The sequence below is a fragment of the Microtus oregoni genome, unplaced genomic scaffold, assembly GCF_018167655.1.
Source record: "Microtus oregoni isolate MIOR12 unplaced genomic scaffold, Mior012 000015F_ref0000493, whole genome shotgun sequence".
In the NCBI taxonomy this organism is placed as follows: Eukaryota; Metazoa; Chordata; class Mammalia; order Rodentia; family Cricetidae; genus Microtus; species Microtus oregoni.
The window spans coordinates 46,906,384-46,926,846 of NW_024543074.1; the positions used below are offsets into that span (position 1 = coordinate 46,906,384).

At 39.5% G+C, this 20,463-nt stretch overlaps 1 protein-coding gene across 7 annotated transcripts; it reads right to left on the reverse strand.

Moving 5' to 3' along the window:
- Positions 1-1,611: 1,611 nt before the first annotated feature.
- On the reverse strand, positions 1,612-19,572 carry Clk4 (CDC like kinase 4). 7 transcript variants are annotated; one of them, XM_041664983.1, is made up of 15 exons: positions 19,452-19,566; positions 15,358-15,518; positions 14,495-14,561; positions 13,874-13,939; positions 10,590-10,812; positions 9,443-9,533; positions 8,984-9,050; positions 6,759-6,875; positions 6,508-6,674; positions 6,249-6,343; positions 5,846-5,975; positions 4,708-4,790; positions 2,870-2,949; positions 2,173-2,263; positions 1,612-2,098 (listed from the first exon to the last, which is right to left on the reverse strand). In XM_041664983.1, exons 2-15 carry the CDS (start codon positions 15,479-15,481, stop codon positions 1,958-1,960), a joined length of 1,542 nt encoding a protein of 513 aa, XP_041520917.1. In that variant the 5' UTR covers positions 15,482-15,518; positions 19,452-19,566; the 3' UTR covers positions 1,612-1,957. The 7 variants fall into 7 exon arrangements, with proteins under 7 accessions (XP_041520917.1, XP_041520918.1, XP_041520922.1 ...); XM_041664984.1 differs by lacking the exon at positions 14,495-14,561 and having other exon boundaries at positions 19,452-19,572; XM_041664988.1 differs by lacking the exons at positions 14,495-14,561; positions 19,452-19,566 and adding an exon at positions 12,094-12,152 and having other exon boundaries at positions 15,358-15,421.
- Between the last annotated feature and the right edge of the window lie 891 nt (positions 19,573-20,463).

Here is a 20,463-nt window from a genome sequence, read left to right on the forward strand (position 1 = left end):
TTTAAAAATTTGCCAATTATTTTAATATTTTGAAGCTGGGCTATGTATTTAGAGACAAGGACTCATTCTAATATTAATTTTTTTAAGATGAAAAAAAAAACACTAATATAGAACCAGCCTCCCTCAATGCTCAAGTATATTTCTATCAGAGAACTTTCATCTTTTAAGAGCATATCATCTCTTAAAAAAAACCCAAAAACAAAATATATAGGGAAGGAGTCTAGAGGAAATGGGAGATAAAAGGAAAGAATAGGGAGATATGGTCATTATATTCATGTATAATCAAAGAATTAAAAACATTTAAAAATTACCTCCATTATGAATGACCCATGTTCACGTGCCAGTCTAAGCCCTTTTCTTTTTAGTGCTGAAGCTGTAGACACCGTAAAAAGCAGTGAACCTTCCAGAAAATGTGTGAACCAATAAAGGCAGGCAGGAGCAGGGAGCTGAGAGCTCAAAGGAAGGAATGCTTGGTAGAGAACATTTCCACAATGACCACCCTGACCACTACTCATTTCTTCTATGTTAGTGTTAGTAAACAAGTTAGTAAAACACCTTGTGAAGAACGTTAATTTTCAGAAGAGAAATGGACAGAGACTGTTATCTTAAAAAAAACCAAAACATTGTTTTAATTATGTGTGCATGCGTATGTGCACATTAGTGCAGCTGCCTGGATATCAGAAGACAGCATGGATTCCCTACAGCTAGAGTTTTGTTTGCCTAACACAGTGCTGGGAATCTAATAAAAGTACATGATCTTAACTACTGAACCATCTCTCCAGCCCCGAAAAGCAATCAATAACTTAAGAAATGTGATCATCTTTTTTTCCCCCTTTACACCAAGATCAGCCTATGAAAAGTTTTTTGGGATGGGGCCCCGGAACCCACGCTGGGGAAAAGACAGGCTTAGGGAAGCCTAGGAAGTGGACTGAAGAATGGGATGGGAAAAATAAAACTTAGAAATGTTCTGAAGGTGTATGCTGACATTAGAAGCCTAGATATACTTTATGTGCAATTCTGTGATACTGAAGTTCCTAGCTCTACTGTACTAGGAAGACTGCCTCTAGACAGTATAGTACAGCCTGGCTTTAACTATTTGTCACGCAGAAGAAAGCTCTATATATTTGTGCTTTGAAATATAGACAGATACAGCTCAAATCTGTCTGCAACGTTAAATTAAGATTTAAGTCTTAAATGATGTATTTGTGGTCTGATTAAACTCCTTCATAGACTAATCAGGTATCTTTCCATGAGGGCCTGTTGACATCACGAAGAAAAGAACAGAAAAAAAATTGTTTTGTTTTTTTGAGACAGGGTTTCTTTGTGTAGCTTTGGAGTCTGTCCTGGAACTCATTCTGTAGACCAGGATGTTTTCAAACTCAGAGATCCGCCTGCCTCTGCCTCCTGAATGCTGGCATTAAAGGCATGCGCCACCAAGGCCTGGCCAGAAAATTTAATGAAACTTTTACTATGCTAATTTTCCTGAGTTTTAGTTTTTAAAATCTGCCCACCTAGACTGCTGCCTGTTCAATAATCAATAACAAAAACCACCTTTCTCATGAAAAGTTCTACATTTGAGGTGTATAAAGAATACTCAATCACACAAAGTGGTCAAGATTTCCTTTTACTCAAGAAAAAAAAAATCACTTCAGAGTCAACCTTCATGTACAAAAGACAAGACCAATCACTTTAATCACTGGACACAAAGGGTATTCCAAAGGCCTTTAAAAATGGCAATTAACATCAAAAGGGAAAATTCATTTTAACTCATATTGCATTCATTATCAACACTATACTTAACAAGGTAGCTATGCTATTGATACAAAACATACAGTATTTACACTTAACTGTACAAAATAATTTAATGTTTACAAAAATATTAGAATGTTTAGTTGACTGACACAGTCTTAAAGTAATTGCTTCTAGAGAAGTATATAGGAAGACCACTGATTCCCATTCATTTCCTTTTTAATAAGTCAAAGAAAGGGTGCTGCAATGCTTCATCCAAGGTAATCCTTTTCGTTGGGTCATACTCCAACATTCTTCGAACCAGGTCAAACAGCTTTTCATGCTCTTCATCATGACACAGCATAAATTCCTGGAGGAAATGGTCTTGTTACATAAAGACATAAATGAAAATGTGACTTAATCATTAATCTTTTATCCCTTTACCTTCAATGGCTTGCAGCGTCTCCTAACATATCTCCCAGCTGAGCTATGCTCATCCCAATCTAGCTGGTTATGGTGGAAATATTTGCGTTTCCTACAAGAGAAAAGAAGTTGAAGTTAAAATAAAATAAGCAAAGTTCCACATTTTTACCTTGTCATCAACTTGGTAGGGACAAGACAGAACAGATCTCTCTCTAAATGTACAGACATATATTTACCTGTGTGTAATTTTTTAAATATTGTTAACATGACAGGATCTTCCTTTTTCATCTACTCTGGGGAATTTTAGTTATCTCAACTAGACAGTTCACAAGTGAGAAAACACTCACTTTACAAAGGAAGACTCCTGGTGGGGAATTCTATCTCACCAGATATGGATAGGAATGGGAATTTTTTAACAACTTCCCAGGTGAGCTAGAAAACACTCACTATCCTGTTCAAGGGCGCAGAGCAACAACAGGAAAACCAAACAAGACTGACAGACTCCAGAAAGAATGGGCTCTCACATGTATTGCTTTTTTCATCAACTTAAAGAAAAATCTACATAAAAGTTACTCTGAGTACTAAATTATTTTTTGAAAATGACCTCTTAAAAATGCTAAGATTATAGCTCTAAGTTATCATTTGTACAGAATTTCTTTTTACTTCCAGATCTGTAGTCCTCAGAACAGGCCATTCATTGAATGCATCTTAGACAAACCTTGTCTTTTGGATCATGTGCACTGGGATGGGTCCTAATATCCGCTCCATCATTGCCAGGTGCTCCTTACTATCATGAGTCTAAAGAAAAAAAAATTCAGGAAAAAGGAATTTAGCACTCTCTACTTCCTTACATGCACATAAAAAAGAAGAGTAAAAATATATGCTGATAAAGAAGGACTAGTCTAAGCTAGAGGTTGCACACACTTGGGAGGCAGAGGCAGGGGGAACTCTCCGAGTTCGAGGTCAGCCTGCTCTACAGAGTGGGTTCTGAGACAGGTTGGATTATACAGAGAAACCCTGTCTTGAAATACCAAATAAAATAAAATGAATAAAGGCCAGAGATGGCTTTATGGGTAAAAGGCCCTTGTTGCCAAGATTAAAGATCTGAGTCCAACCCCTGGGACTCACATCATAAAAGAACCAACTCCCACAAGTTATCTTCCACATGTGTGCATTCCCTCAAATAAATAAATTAACAACAACAAAAAGACTAGATTAGCCAGTTACACAGTTTACATATTCTTCAAAGATGACTGATACTGAAAGAGCTATGCTGTCTTGTGCAAACACAGTACAGTCCAAGATCTATCTGGTAACCAACATGAAAAGTGCCTAACAAAAAATGCAACAATTTCCTTTTCATAAACGATTTAACTAGACCACTATTATGCTTACTTATCCCGGGTAGTATAGTTGTTCAAACAATTCTTGAGCTTTGTTTAGGAATGTGAATTCAAAGAGATTAAGACAAAGGCACATAGCTCATAACTAAGCAAAGCTGACAACAAAAGTCAAGAATCTTATTCAAAACTAATAAGAGTTGCTACACCAGAAAAGCAGCAGTTGGACACATAGGTGAAATGCTGTCTAGTCTAGAGCTGAGGCAGGCTAACTTTTTCTCTGAAAAAGTTATTCAGACAAAAGATATTTTAGGATGAGCTGCTGGCAAAATACCTTTTCTCTTTATCAGGCAGCAAGGAGCACTTTTACAACAGCCCACACTTTGCCAATCTTTGTTCTAGAGAGCAAAGATTATGTGTTGTATTTAATGCCTTTTACATTTATCAATTATGAGGCCCAAGCAATTGCCTTTAAAACACTATTACTGCCGGGCCATGGTGGTGCACGCCTTTTATTCCAGCACTTGGGAGACAGAGGCAAGTGGATCTCTCTGAATTCGAGGCCAGCCTGGTCTACAAAAGAGCTAGTTCCAGGACAGCTAGGGCAGAAACAGAAAAAACCCTGTCTCAAATAAAACAAAACAAAAAAAACCAACACCCCCCCCCAACTCAAAAATCATTATTATTGAGAGGAATAAATATTACTACTCCCACATTTGTTTTTGTTTTGTGAGACAGATGATTCCTTTTGCAGTCAAGACTGGCCTTAACTTCACTAGGTAGGTGAGGCCTCACAACTTGATCCTCTTGTTTCAGCCTCCTTAGTAACACGACTATTAGTATGTGTCATCATACCTAGCCAGTTCCATATTTTTATGTATTTAGAAACATGGTTAGCATAGCCAGAGCAGAATTACAATTAGCCACATTAACACTAATATAAAGTTCAAGAAGTTCTATAAAACAAAAAAGAGAAAAAGCAGAACATATAATATGAACTCTACATGAATTTCACATTATAGACAGCATACACATTCAAAGCAAGTTACAACCTCACTAGTGGCAGGACTTCAATCAACTGTGCTTTCAGAAAAATATTTATGTTTTACTTTTAATAATAATGATCTATGGTAAATCTCCAATGTGGAAGCTAAATATAAAGCACATAACACAAAATTCATTAAAGATCATCAAATAAAACGTATTAGATACATACCTGAAAGACTGTAAACCCAAGGTAATACTCAATAAGAATGCAGCCTATGCTCCAAACATCACAAGGCTGAGCCCAACCTAAAGCTATCAAAAACAAACAAGCATGTTACTATTGAACACCTTTAAGCTGCTGACCCTTCCTCACACTCAGGTGCTCTTTATAGTCTACCTGGGAGGCTACAAGAGCAACCTCAGGATTTACAATTTTGGTGCACATAGCTCAGGCTTGTCTGGAACTTGGTATTTTCCTCAGTCTTACAAGTGGGTGCCACCACACCTGGTCCCATATAGTCACCTTTGTTCATTCCACAATGTTCACCACTGGAAACTTATATAGCAATAGAGCAACATCTTCAGACACTAGAATTTGAGCTCTAATCAAAGTTTTCAATCATTATACCTCAATATACTTTTCCTCAGGTGACTAACTGTAGCCCTTTACCCCATTAGTCAATGAATCCCTTCTGATACTAGGAGAACTTCATCTCACTCTTTCCCACTGTTATCCGACTGCTAATATCTAAAGCAACTGCTTTCCCTTTACTGCAGCACCCAACTACATTTTCCTCTCTAATCCGCCTTCACCCTGGGGAACACCACAGTATTCTAATTCCCCAGACTCCAGATTCCCTTTCCAGTGACTCCAACTTCAGATCTGTATCAACCAATAGCACCTCTTCTGTTTTGTTTCCAAGGCCCCAATCCCATCAGTGACTTGAAAGTTTTGAGGTGTAATACATACTCTCTGAGTTTCTAAATTCTGCCCTTTCACTTCCAACTTTCTCCCATAATAGCTAACAGAGACTCTTGCTTAAAGTCTCTTTCCTCCTGCTCCTTACCTATCATGTCTAAGTCAGCCAACCAAACCCTGGGCACCTGTGGCAGAGCCTTACTTTGCCAATAGAGTGGAAATAAGTGACTACATAACCCCACAATCACAAGACTATGATGCCTTAACCAAACATACCCACTGTTACTATCACTTGAGGGTCACAAATCATCAGCACTTAGAATACCTTTCACAAACACTGTCACACAGGAGAAACAGACAAAACTCATTTCTGTATCCTGCTAATATCATTTTAGTTTAACCATGACCTTCAACATTTAGAGTGTAAGGAAGTCTGGTGTCTACTAACCCAAAATGACCTCTGGAGCTCTGTAGTGCCGTGTGGACACCAAGGTACTATGATGTTCGTCATCATATGTTGCACTTCCAAAGTCAACAACTTTGATATCTGTGTTTTTCAGTGTGCGTTCATCTCGTTTCTAGAGACACAGTTGAGTAAAAATGAAACTCAATAAAGACATAAAACATTCTATAACACTACTCATAAAATGTGCAAATGAATCCTCCCTCTTTACCCTTCCCGCCTCTCTATCCCCCTCCTGCAACTGGGATACAAGCATTCTATTCCTTCTTTATTTGTAGACGAACATCAGATATAAATAGGTTCTGAAGTGAAATTCCTCATTCAAGGACCACCAAGCTACATTAATTTTAAAGACAACATCAAAAATTAAAACAAGTTTTTAACTTACCATTTTAGAATTGTATTTGACTACATAGTCAGACTTCACAAATAAAATATTTTCAGGTTTTAGATCCGTATGAGTTAATTTATTATGATGTAAAACTATAAAGAAAACAGAAAACCATCATTAGTCTCACTTAGATTTCAACTGGGGCTAGGATATGGGGGTCAAAAGGGATTTCATCTTTACCTGTAACCTGCAAGTATTCATATGCTGATTAGATAATAAAGACAATAAAATAAACCGTGTATTCACGAATACTTACAATTTATAGATTGGCAGATCTGATAAGCCATTTGCCTGATGTGGTCAATTTGAAATGGCAGAAAGCTATTTTCTTTAATAAAATCATAGGTACTAAGTCCCAGCAGTTCAAACACAATACAAACATGACCATGATGATCAAACCATTCTAGCATCTGGACACATCGGCTAAAAGAGATCAAAATAATAACTGAGTGCACAGAAGTGAGCAGCTCACGTAGCATGACAGCTTGTGGTTCAATGTATACTTACAAGACACTGTTGGGGTCAGTGCTGTTCAAGTGCTCCAACACTTGGATTTCAGAGCGAGCTGCCTCCCGGTAACGGCCTACATTTTTTACAATTTTCACTGCTACATGTAAGCCATCCCTTAAAAACAAAAGATGATGATGCTAAATATATAAGCAGTGGGATAAAATTGCATACCCTGTGAAAAGCACTTTCTTTTTTTGTTTTGTTTTTGAGACCAGATTTCACTATATATAGCTCAGGCTAGGCTTAAATTCATTCTGTAGCCCAGACTGACACTGAATTTGTGATACTCCTACCTCAGTCTCCTAAAATACAGTTGTAATTACATGTCTCCCATATTATTGTTCTAACTCTTTCAGAGTCCATTAATACCCTAGGTTACAGAACATCTTTTCAAAACAAAGCAATCATTCACATAATACTTAGTAATTTTAAGATGTTTTTAAAAATTTACATTTATATTTCATACAAAACATTTTAAAGTGTAGCACACATATACAATCATATCATTTGTTCATTTGCTAGGCAGGATCTATTCTGTGCAAAAGACAAGGCACAGGTGCTAGTATTGAACAATGGGACTCACTACTACATGCCTCGGTCTAATGACAAAGGCAGATGAGTATTAAGACATCCTCACAAGAGATGAAGCCCCAACTACTTATACAATAAAATAGCAATTTATACAATCAGACACAACTGAGCCCTGACAAACTGTGAGCCTATCAAACAACTGGCTAAAGACACTATAAGCTATTGAGGTCCCTCCCTCCAAGCAGACTCATTCAAGTATGTAGAAATAGCTACAGTAAGAGCAGTGGGCATTTCCAATAATAATTCTTAAAGAATATTAATAGTATTTTGCGAAAATCATGGACAATGAGATGAAAGAAATTTTTAGAGGTTTTTTTTTTTTTGGTTAGTGATGGAAACAGGACCTTGCTTGCCCATGTCAGTCACACGCTGGGCCAACAATAAACATTTCCAAGTATGAACTCAAGCAGTTTGTTCATGGATAACAGCACAGATCAAGTGGCTATGATACTAAGATTCACCAAATATGTCTAAACACAGATAAACTTTACTTTCAAGGCTATTAGTCAGGCAGTGGCAGTGCACTTGGGAGGCAGAGGCAGGTGGAGCTCTGTGAGTCTGAGGTCAGGCTGGTCTACAGAGTATAATGATATTTCATTTGTATTTTAATGAATAAAGCTTGTCTGAAGATCAGAGAGAAAAACAGCCTCACTGATTGCTATTCAAATGTAACACAATTAATAAAAACCCAAGGCAGATAGATATTTGGGGTTCAACCTGAAGATCAGAAAAGAAAAGCAGCTGGCTCTTACCACTCTATCTCAGTCTGAAAATGGTGATACTACCTCCAGGAGTCCTCAGAATGAGACTGTGTCTGAGAGCTGTCTCCTTTCATCTTATATTCCTCTCTAGGGCTAGGATTAAAGGCATGCACTACTACTACCAGGTTTCTATAGCTAACTAGTGTGGCTACTGGGATTAAAGATGTGTGTCACTACTGCCTGGTCTGTAAGGCTGACCAGTGGAGCTGTTTTATTCTCTGGTCTTTAGGTAAGCTCTATTTATTAAAATACAAATGAAATATCACTACAACAGAGAGAGTTCCAGGATAGGCCCCAAAGCTACAGAGAAACCCTGTCTCAAAAACAAAAAAACCAAAACCAAACCAAACCAAACCAAAAATAAACCTCAACTACCGCAATATATACAGTAAGCTGGAAAATTATACCCTTTAAAAAATTAAAGATGTTATTTTAGAAAGATGTAGCTTCACTAAATTATTTTAAGAAGTTCACTTACAAAAAAGTAGTAAAACCACACACAGAACAGAGGTTCTAAGGGACAAGGTGCAATGAAGTAGGTAAGTATATCCCAGAGAATGTAGACTTTACAGGTCCTAATGGAATTTCTCTGTAGTTCAGAAATCGCATTTTAATATATGAAACTGGAATTACTTTATTGACTCTGCAATCCAAAAGTAGCTGAATCCTACTGAACTTGAGTACTCCTTTAATTACAGAGTAAACTCCATCTGAGAGAAACTGCCATCGCACACCAACAAAACTAATACTCATGGCACATAAATGATATTGAGTTACAGAAATCTTGTTGAATACCTCTCAGAAAAACTTGCAGCAACCACTTTAAAATACATTTCATTAAAATAGTCAAGAAAGAAAAAGCAAACTTACATGCCATGGTCAATGCACTCTACAACTTTGCCAAAGGCCCCTTCACCTAAAGTGTCCACGATTTCATCTAAAGTGAGGGAGAGAAAGAGTCTAAGTACCTGAGGTACAATTATACAGTTGTTCAAACAATGAATGCTTAAGTGTGGCATATTTCCAAATGATCTCTAGCAAAACATAACTAAGGTTTCATCGCTCAAGTTATTGTATTTTCAGCTGCTACAAAGCAATTAGATAGCGCTATCTGTCTTGCTCTAATCTCAAACTCCACTGATTATTTTGGAATTTAAAGAATAGAAATATTTAAATTCTACAGAAAAGAAGAAATACAAAAGAACAAACAAACCCACAAAAAACAAAACAAAAAAGCAATGAAGAGTCTTTAGCCCCCCGCTGACAAACTATTCTTTAAAAGATTATTCTGTCTGCAAAGTTTAAAAAGTGTTGAAAAATATTCTATACATCTTGCTCTTAGAACGTCTCCACTTTGACAGATCAGGTGACCCTCCTCATCATCCTCTATACTCCTGGATCTTTTCCTTCGGTGGCTCTTCTGGAACGGCAAGTGGGCAGCACCAAGATCGTCCAGCCAATCAATATATCAGAGTGAATTCAGGGCAGAATACGCAATTCATTCAGCGGGGAGATATTCAGGCATTCAGATAAGCACCAGGCCACGAACAGTTGGCAGGAGCAATTTCAAATTCAGTCCCCAGAAATTCACAGGGCACAGTTTATGTTACAGAAGAAAAACATGGCAAGGAACAGATTTTCAGATAAGATACTTAAAGTGGCAATAGAAAAAAACAACACAATTGTCTCTTTAAAATACTGATTTAATTGAAGTCTGAAGTTTAAAGAATGCAATGTCAAGATTTACTATTTTCTGATATAACCATATGCTGTGAGTTGAGTTGTCTAAGTTTGTCAGAAAAATGTCAAGATTAGTTGAAATTGTTCTCTTTTAGCAACATTTAAAAATAGATATCATAATAAGAGGGGGAAGTAAAGACTAATTTCAATCTTCAATCTAGTAAAAGGTAGTTCTACAGAAAAAACTTGGGGAGGGAAATGCTACCTTGAAATTTACAAATTAAAGCTGTCTGGCTTTTTCAATACATTTCCCATTCAGCACCCAGTTCAGAACTTTAGCAAAATTAACTGCAGACAATGATGTGCTGCACTAGGAGCTATACTACACACTGGTCAGCAACAGCTAAGCACCCCAACAGTGTGACTCGCCTGAGTTGTTTCCAATTATCAGTAAAGTAGTTTCTTTCAAAATAATTTAAAAAATGTTTACATTCAAAGAAAGATATGGGTGCCTCAGTTTTTAAATATACTGCACAACCACAAAATAAGATGTTTTACTATTAAAACCAACAAGCTCATGATCTGGTTTGCAGAATGAGTAAGTGTGGGCAAGTGAAGACTAGCTAATACACAGGAGTCAGTTATGAGAATGTGTTCATTTCCTTTAAGAATTCAAGTAATATAAATATAAATTATAGCATATCCAAATAGCATTAAAGAAACTTTTAGAATCTTATTACTTTTTTTAGAGCCTTACAAATAGAATCCATTCAAAATAAAAACAAATCACTCATACCGAATGTGACTGATGACTTGCACAGTGTCTATTATGCTTCCTTTTAGGGCTGCTTCTCCTGCTTCGTACTGAGGATTTACTGCAGTGGATCCGGTAAGAGCTTTCAATGTCTCTATGATAATGTCTGGGAACATATCCTTCGCAGTAATCATTTCTGTACTCATCAATGTATCTTCGATCCCGATAATCTCTTTCATTCAAGCATCTTGCTTCTAAATAGTGACTGCAAACATATTAAAGAATTTCAAATTATTCTCTTCATTCTGGAATAATGTGGTTCAAACAAAATTCTCAAGAATTCTTGGTTTAAATAGCTAACTCAATGAAAAGAAAAATTCTAATTGATGAGATGAAATTTGTACTTATCTCAGATAACTTAATAACTTTAACCAAATATATATTTCCATATATAATTTCTATACAGCCAGGCATGTTGGTATATGCCTGCAATCCCAGCATTTGGAAGGTGAGGGCAGGAGGATCATGAATTCAAGGTCATCCTGAGGTACACTGCAAATCTGAAGCCAGTCTGGGCCACATGAAACCATCTCCAAAAAACAAAACAAAACAAAACAAAACCCCCACACATTAGAAAATTGCTGCCAACAATTCATACCAAGGAACAAAGCTTTAATTACAATATATGTATAATTAAATGTTCCTTTACCTTCTTAAAAATCAAGACCAAATCTGCAAACCTGTTCTGCAATACACAGGCATCTAAAGATAGCTTCCTTTCCCTCTCTCAGAGCCACACATATTCAGAGAAAGGCAAAAGAGAATTCCTTTCCCTTTAAATGTTAAGCGCATTTTTGGATATCCCAGACAGACTCTTCTGTACTGTGTATCACAGATACAAGGAACCTTAAATGTATTTCAGCCCTTTCATTTACTAACTCAATTAAGATCCCTAAAGGATATACCATTGTTGCAGAGCACACTAGTGGCAAAAGCTAAGATTTGCAAACTGTCACTACTGCCCTACATGTCACCTATTCTATCTCCTCTCTTTTCTATGTTTAAGTTTTCTGACTCCTGTTTTGAAAATCAGACACCAGAACTTCTGAGGCCTGCCTAGTGTGCCAAACACATCTAAAATCAACCCTCCTAACAAGAAAGGGTCCAGGACCCTGGATAGCCTCCTACTCTACTTGCTTTGCATTTATTATTTTTGGTTGTTAGCCTAGCCTTTTAACGGCTGAACCATCACTCTAGCCCCACTTTGCATTACTAATTTCCTGTGACTCTTGCAAAATACCCAAGAAATAGAAAAGAAAACAGCATTTTCTAGTGCCACAGTGCTTCTACAGATCCCTTTGAGAACCTTATGGGAAAGGTTATAGACCCTTTCCCCCGAGAAATGTACAAATGCATAAACAAAACTTGGCAAGAACTTCATGGAGGTCATGGACCTCAGGAAGTCAGTGGATCCAAGTTAAGTGTCCTGATCTGATGGAAAGAAACGGACAGATTCATTTGGCCCAGTTTCCCATCCCCCCTCTACCTGGGATGAGTGTCCTCTTCAACAGAGTGCGAAGCTTCAAGAGGGATGCACATGGAGCACTGAGGGAGAGAGGGGACACCTGCCCAGTCAGACAAATCAGCTAAATAATCCTGACAAGCAATGGAGTGACAGATGTTGCTGAGGCTGCCCCCACCAACCCCTTTATACTCCCCAGAATATGCTGTCATTTCCTTCCCAAGTGCTGGTTTAAGCAGAAACAGAGAGAAACATCCCTAAGGACAACTACTCAACAGGACTGGCATCTAATTCAGGCTGGGTTTTCTTATTGCCTAGCATCATTCTCAAGTTCTTCCTAACCTCTGGAGAAACAACTCAGGCTATTCAGATAAAACTCTAGGCCTGAGTCAATTGGTCTAAAACAGAAATCTGGATGAAACACAACAAACTAGATGTCATATTTTAAGGGCTTCCTACTTAATTTTATAAGGTATCACACCCGCCTCCACCACATCCAAAGTCTACCTTAAAAAAACTAGACTGATAATCTTTAACTGGAATACTATGTGAAACTGGCCCTGCTGACAAACACTCTATCAATGATAAAAAAATGGAAGTGGTGATGCACTACCATGAGTAGAACTAGCATGAGAAGGACCTTTCCAGTTTATCACAACCAAAGACCAAAGGTTAAAGATTAAAGTCCACAGAATTATACAAGCTGTAGACAGGGTAGACAGAATAACAGATTTCATCTTTTAAAAATATCCACTGAATGCCCAGTGAATATTTCATTGTAACTTTTCAAAACAGCTCAAACTGTTGAGTGCACTGAAATTTGTTTTTATTTCCACACAGGTCCTGTGGGAGATAAAACAAAATCATATAAGGCAAAGTCTCTGCCAACAAATGAACAACTTAAGATTACTCACAAAGAGAAAGAAAAATCAAAATCAAAATAGACAAATGAAAAATAAGTTGAAAAGGTGCAAATGATCACTTAGACTCAGGGAAGGCAAAGAATTCAATTAGATTAAAATGATTAGGGAAGAATTCATGACAAAGACAGATAAGCATCTTAAAGGAAAGTCAGGATTGGACAAAATACACAGCAGAAGAAATTCCAGGAGAACAGCAGAGTGCCATCTAACACACAGACAGGCACCACCAGGCAGAGGCTTAGGATGCATATATCTATAGTTAGACAGCAAGTAGATGACTGTATCAAGAGCCAATTTCACCCAGGAGAATGTCAATAGAAGCCCCCCCCACACACCATACTACAGGTGTTTGTGAAAGGATGGCCTAGTAGCACTAATACTGAATACAGAGTTTGTAAATGAGGACCCAGGCCACAGAGTCTGAATCTTAGTCTGCATACCTCCTAGGTGATTTCCAGTCATGAAATTTATCAAAGGTTTAAAACTTGGTATTCTGTGTTACGGGAAGACAAATATATAAAGGTTATTTACAGCTATGTTGGTCTTTCCAGTATTTGAGACAATAGATTAATTAAGTCTCCTGAAAGACAGAGACCAAACTCACAGGCTACTGCCAAAAGTTAAGTCAGGGGAAAAAGGTTAAATAATGCATGTAACAAAGGGCTCAAATAATTAATACATAATAAAGTCTTATAAATCAGTAAGAAACATACTTTAACAGAAAACAACTGATGTAAAAATTCTTCACAAATTCACTAGAAATTTAGATTAAGAAAACAATTTAAAACAGACAAAACTAGAGACAGCATGAAGGAGAATGTTATAAGCATTCTAGAAAAAGAAAAGAGAATATGCAACAAGAACCTTGTGAGATTTCATACCCTTTAACTTGAAAATGCCTCTTCTCAGAATCTACTTTCACAGGCAAAGATTTGTACACAAAGATCCTTTAGGAACAGACAGTGAGAAGTAATTCAGTAACGGGCAATAGTTTCCAACCTGTTGCTCCTTTATTCTTTGTTCCTTCAATTTCCCAGTAATTTTGTTAAAATATTTATAAAATGTTTAGCTTTCATTTTTTTTTACAGTTAATGAATATTCTGGATTAGGATGAATAACCACCACAAAATGTGTCCGGTGTCAATGTCAAAAATGGCAGTGATGGCTTAGTGGCTAATCGAACTGACTTGTTTTTTATAATTATGAATACAAATCCCTCAAATCAACCTTTACACATATATAATATATACCAGAACTATGAATAATTAGTTTTAAGATGATAAGCCTTAAATAGTATTTTGTACTTTGTATACTGTAATAGTGAGGTACAGACAATTTGTATTGTGTATTGTTCATTACAAAGGTCTGGTCATTCAATCTTGCCATAAACCTTACCCCTCACATAACTGTTTAATAAAGCATGATTATTGTACAGGAACTACAAACAAGCTCTTTGACAGAATAACTCTGTTTAGCACGGAGAAGGAAAAAAAATTACATACTGTTTTTTAAAGTAACCCCAGCTGGCTAATTTAGAAAGCAATCTGGTAAACAGCCCCAATGGAACATCTGTACAAACAAGGAGAAAACATAGAACCAACAAAACGAATGAAAAGGGGAAATTAATGGAAGGCAGAGTGAAAGAAACTACTCACCTAGCCTTTCTTTACTATTTAGAACTTTTAAGATTCTTTTAATCCTATGTACACATATTACCTTCAAATTTTATACCATAATAAGATTTCCATAATTTTTTAACTAAGGCTCTATCCTAAATTACCAGAGCAAGTTCCTAAAAAATCTCAGACATACCCATTGGTTTTCTTCTATAAACATACCCTGTAGAACACAAGTGACTAATCCTCAAAGCACTTTAATGTTCTCAAAAGTATGCTGCCTTTCTCATTTGTATTAACCACCCTCTGTGACATCTCAATTGTGAAACACTTTTTGCACACCCAAATATACATACCATCTTCCTATACAATTTAAAGCCACTCATTGGGTATCATTATATATATCCTTTTGCATCCCCCTCCCTTTTGTGATGAAGGGGTTTTTAAGGATTTTAGGACATCATGCATAGACGGTACCAAGTGTTCTAGCATTGAACTACATCCCCAGAGTCCTTATTTTTCATTCGCTTGCTGAGCAACTACCTGTCTCCCATCATTCCTAGTCAGATATATGAGAAACTACTTTATTCACAGTTATAGTCTCAGCACTACAGAAGCTAGCCTATAATGGCACTCTTAACTGCTTTTTGAATGAATAAACATGTTGCCTGAATTCTAAATTTGATAAAAGCTATAAAAATAAATGACAAATTTTTAAACCGTTAGAACTTAAAATACAAGTCATTTACCAATCAGAGTCTTTAAACTGATGATGTGGTTTACAATGCCTGTTTTCTTGCGTACTACTGTGAGATCTCCTCTTCCGTTTGTGACTTCCACTGTAGCTGTCACGGCCCCAGCTTTCTCTGCCATCCCAGTCGGGGCAGTGAGTTCGTTTGGAATGCCGCATCTGTTAACCAAGAGGGGGAAAGGGTGAGCTGGAAAGCTAAAGATGGTTGTATAATTACACACAGGGCCACACAGGTTCTTACAATCTTTTAGGTATATTCCCCAAAGCTTAGAACACATTAGCACTGCTATGAGATTGACTGATGAATGGGACTGACCTAATACTAAATGATGGGCAACAATGAGCCTTTAACACATTTTCTTTCACTACTTAGTAAAAGGAGAAATCCTCAAGTTAGTGTTTGCCTTCAAAAATACTCATTGACTTTAATCTTTTTTGTGTTTTGAGACAGGGTTTCTCCATGTAGCCCTGGCTGTCCTGGAACTCACTCTGTAGAACAGGCTGGTCCCAAACTCAAAGAGATCTGCCTACCTTTGACACCCAAGTGCTGGTATTAAAGGCATGCATTTAAAGGATGCACCTGGCTATCCTTTAATTTTTTTTAAAAAAGGGTCAATTAAAATTGTTCAAGGACTTGAGAGATTAGTCAGCTAGTAATGGACATGCTGTGCAAGTATGAGGACTTCATTTCAGATTGCTCACATCCATATAAAAAGCCAGACACCATAGCCCAGAACTGTAATTCCAGACCTGGAGGTGAGGGTGGGGCATACAGATTCCTGAAACTCATTGGCTAGTCAGTCTAGCTTAACTGGCAAGTACCAGGTTCAATGAGAGACCTTGCCTCAAAATTAATAAAGAGACATGGATACACCCATGTTAACCTCTGGCCCATACATGAACCAGAATGCACATATGCATCCCTGACACACAAAACAGTTCAAGCATAGACAAAGCATAGACAGAATGATTTCGTTATCTTCTGCTTATGCTGATGTCTTAATTAGGTCACTCTTATGTTAACAATTTTACCAACTGAGCTATACTCTCAGCCTCTGAATTTGGATTTTAAAAGTCAAGACTGAAATGATTAAAGAAAAGCACCCACACTATATTTATGGCTAGCTCACCCCAATAGTATCACAAATGTTCTTCAGCCTGGCAAAGCATAATATAAACAATTAAAAGAGAATCATGGAAGTGACTGGTTTAAAGGTAAAGAGCCTTTTATTAACGAGGCTTCTTTTTCCTTAAACTCTGTAGAGTTCCTTTCTCTAAATGCCAGAATTAGACCAATCTTTAAACTGAGACTTGGCCAGTGACATCAGATAATGGTAACAATGCTCAGACTTCATTTACAACTTCCTGTGTACAGCTTGTATTCTCCCAGGCTCAGTATCTAACATTTATCCTTTTTGCTTGTGTCTAAATGTTGCATGCCCTTATAATGAGGCCAATGGACAATTTGCCAAAATTAGTTCTCTCTGTTCACCACATGGGTCTCTGAGATCAAAGGTATGCACCTTTACTTACCACCCAGTTTCCCAAAGCAGTTTTTAAAAGATTAATTTTATTTTTAATGGGGGGAAAGCTGCACATGACTGCAATTGTTCACGGAAGCCACAAGAGGGCACAGGATTCTCAGGTCCTTTACAAGAGCAGTACACACTCTTAAATCTCTGTGCTGTCTTTGCAGTTCCAGTTAAAAACACTGCTAAGCAGGGTTTAAACGGTTTGTGTGTATTGGGGGGACGAGGATAGAATGGGACAGGACCACAGCTTAGCAAAGGAGCTGAATAAAGCCCCAATGGAGCAAAACCAACTTAACCACCTTCAGTTTGCCTAAACGACTGAAAAATATGCTAACAAAAGCTATTAAACTCCAGGCTTGGAAAGAAGGCAGTTTTTGTTCTTGCCTCCAAGGCGTTCCTAAGAGATGATGTGCATCACACCACAGGGTGTGATATCCACATTCTTTTTCTGTCTTGACTACCGAGGATGTAATGTGAGGCGGGGGTGGTAGTGGTGGTGATAGTTCCGAATTGCTAGGCGAGGACTCTACCACTGATCTGTATTCCCTGTCCAAATATTCAGTAAATTCTATTCTCTTTCTTCTAGTTCTGAGAAGCCTTTCAAGCATCTTTCTGATAATGTGGCTTCTCTTTTAGCTCAGTTAAAAAAACCAAGTACGGGTTAAGTCACCCCCCTCCTCCTAAATTCTTGCCTGTTGCCTCAATAAAAGTAAGGCAAGCATTCCCTTTGATATAGTCATTTTAATATGGCAAAGTAAAATAAGCACTACAAATTTACTTATGGCAAATGTCAAAACTCAAACTTTCTTCAAAAAAGCACTCTATTTTTACTGGTATTCTGCTGACCCATTCCTTCTATTATCAAAATTGTATTTTAGCCACATTTAGGTTTTGGTCTGATTAAGCCCTTTTTTTTTTTCTGTTTCTTTGGGAATTGAATCCCGAATCTCAAGCACTAGGCTACTAAGCACTCTTAAGTAACAGCAGGCAAATTTACAGCTTCTGATGACTCATCATTACGACTGTCCATTAAGTAGGGTTTCACAACTTATTTATGTGTTTGTTTCAGTTCCCTCCTCCCCCTTAGATTTCACCCTGCCACACTAGTTTACTGAATTGAGACAGAATTCTCAAATGATATTAACAATCAAACATTAAAATTAAAAGAAATTCCTCGTGAGAGCCCAAGAGCTGTATTCCTTTATTTATCTAGATTTATTATTTAAAATCCAGCAGTTGGTCCCAGTCCCGACCGCTCCCGCTGAACATCCTCCACCCCTGCTTTATCTCCAGTGAAGTTCAGAACTAATTTTCTTAGTCAGGTGTGGAGGCACATGCCATGGTGGACGCAGAGGCAGGCTGAGCTTTGACACAGCGGGTCCGATGACAGCCTGCTTTGCAGAGTACCACCTTGCCTCAAACAAACCAATAAAGAAATCTTTACTTATAAGGCAAAGTGAAAGATTTCAGGTCTCATATATGAATAAAGAGTTCCTACTCATACAGGGGAAGGAAAGCTACCTCAAAATATTACACTATCTCTAATACTTAAAAAAAAACCGCTACATGCTAGAATCTTGGTGTCTTTCAATAGAATAACACAATGGAACCAATATGCATATACCCATATTGGAAATACGATTCTCCACCACCCTCTTAAAAACCGTATGGTATCTGGCAACTCCATGCTAAACACAGGCTTAAAAACATCGAGACTGGAGTTTCCAGCCTCTCGGAGGGCTGCATTTTCTAAGTGGGGGACAAGGGGCACCCCGGTGCTTGCTCAAAGCTGGGTCAAGCAGCAGCAGCAGCAGCGACAGAAGACAGGTGACTACCGGCCCACGGGGTTTGGAGGGCTGACCACTCCAGCAAAGGGTAAAGAGCACCGTTCGTTCTCGGCAGCGTTAGTACGGGGGAGAGGCGGCTACAACAACCAACCAACAAACAAATAGGCTGGGCGTGGCGACGCCCGCCTTTAACCAGGCCGCTCGGGAGGCAGAGGCAGGGGGATCTTCGGAGTCCCAGGGCAGCCTGGTCTCCACGGCGACTTCCAGGGCTGGCAGGGAGACCTCTTCGGGGAGCAAAGAACCAAACCCAAACCCGGCTGCCCCAAGGGCTGACGGACCTTCCCTCCCAAGCATGTTCCTCGAAGCGGGAGGTGAGCTCCAGCCACCGGGATCGCCGCAGTGCCCGCCCCACCTTCCCCCGGGCAGCTGGCCAGGGCCTTTGGCGCAGTCCGGCAGGGCGAACGGCGGACTCGGGGGAAGCCTCCAGTTCCGCACACTGCCAGGGCCGCCGAGAGAAGCGAAGAGGGGTGCGGGCGACCCGACTCCCGGGGACACCAGCGCCGGCGACGTGCCCCGCCAATGTCTCCCCATCGGCTCCCACCATGGCCGGCCAGCACCCGCGGGCCGCGACTTCAGCGGCGAAACCGCAGCAGCTCGGGTGTTGTCGCCGCCGGCTGAGCGGTGCCCCGCCAAGACAGACAGACATGGGAGCCGAGGCCCAAAGCCCGTTCTTTCCTCAGCCACTTAGCTCCGCGAGGCCCTGCGCGCCTCACCTCCGCAAAAGCCAAAGGCCTGTTGGCCGAGAAATGTCGCCGAACCGCCGCCGTCGCTCTCCAGCCGCCGCTGCGACAAACACCGACAAAATGGCGTCCGCGCCGTCACCCCACAACCTCCTCAGGTGGATCTAGCGCCACCTACGCCGAGCAAGCGCGCATGCGTCACGGAGCCTCGGGCCCGCCCACAGATTCCGCAAGGGGCGGGGACTGTGACGTCATGAAGGGCGTGATCATCCACACCGCGGCTGCGCGGCGCGGGCGGTGCTTGGAGGAGGAGGTTCTGTCAAGCTGTACCTGGGAGACCGCCCTGACTCTATGGCGCGTGCCAGCCTCTTAAAGAATTTTTTTTTTTCTGGACGTGGCCGCCCTGGGCAGAGCCAACCTCTGACCCTTTCCCTTCATCCTCAAGTGGGACACCCATGGGACTCGGCCTGCCAGTCATCGATGAATTTTTCCCGGACCTCAGCCCCAGGCAGAGCATAAAGTCCCCAGAGTGCCAGGTCCAGGCTGATGGAACCCGGGCAGCTCAGTGACCAGGATATATTAGTCACCCGGCGCTTCCGCTCCAAACTGGATTTGGAGAAGTTTATCTGACGACGTCTCTGAAAACAAGCTTAGGAGGGGCTTACCCTTTCGGGGCATTCACCTTTCAGCCTGCAGAGCAAAAGGAATGGGGAAGTTTCTCCTGAGACTTCTGAAGGCAGTGGGGCGGAGGTGGCGCCTGCTTTTAATCCCAGCACTCAGCAGGCAGAGAGGCAGGTGGATCTCAGTGTGTTCCAGGCCCGCCTGGTCTATGGAGGAGTTCCAGGACAGCCAGGGCTGTTACACAGATCAACAAAACAAAACAAAACAAAACAAAACAAAACAAGAGACATTCTTTCTGACCTTGGTAGCTTCATCCCTTTCTATTATAGTTACTAGACAAATGGACATTTGTGGTCAGAAGACATTTTTAATTTCCAAGAACTGGGCTTTTATGCCACAGGCCTGTAATCCCAGCATTTGGGAG

What these genes read in the sequence shown, in the direction of transcription:
- Clk4 (XM_041664983.1), bottom strand. Translation starts at nt 15,481, where the DNA reads ATGGCAGAGAAAGCTGGGGCCGTGACAGCTACAGTGGAAGTCACAAAC. An exon ending in CAGTTTAAAGACTCTGATTG is followed by an intron (nt 14,562 to 15,357) that starts GTAAATGACTTG and finishes TTGTTTGTACAG; the next exon opens with ATGTTCCATTGGGGCTGTTT. An exon ending in AGGCATTTTCAAGTTAAAGG is followed by an intron (nt 10,813 to 13,873) that starts GTATGAAATCTC and finishes ATATGTTTGCAG; the next exon opens with TCACTATTTAGAAGCAAGAT.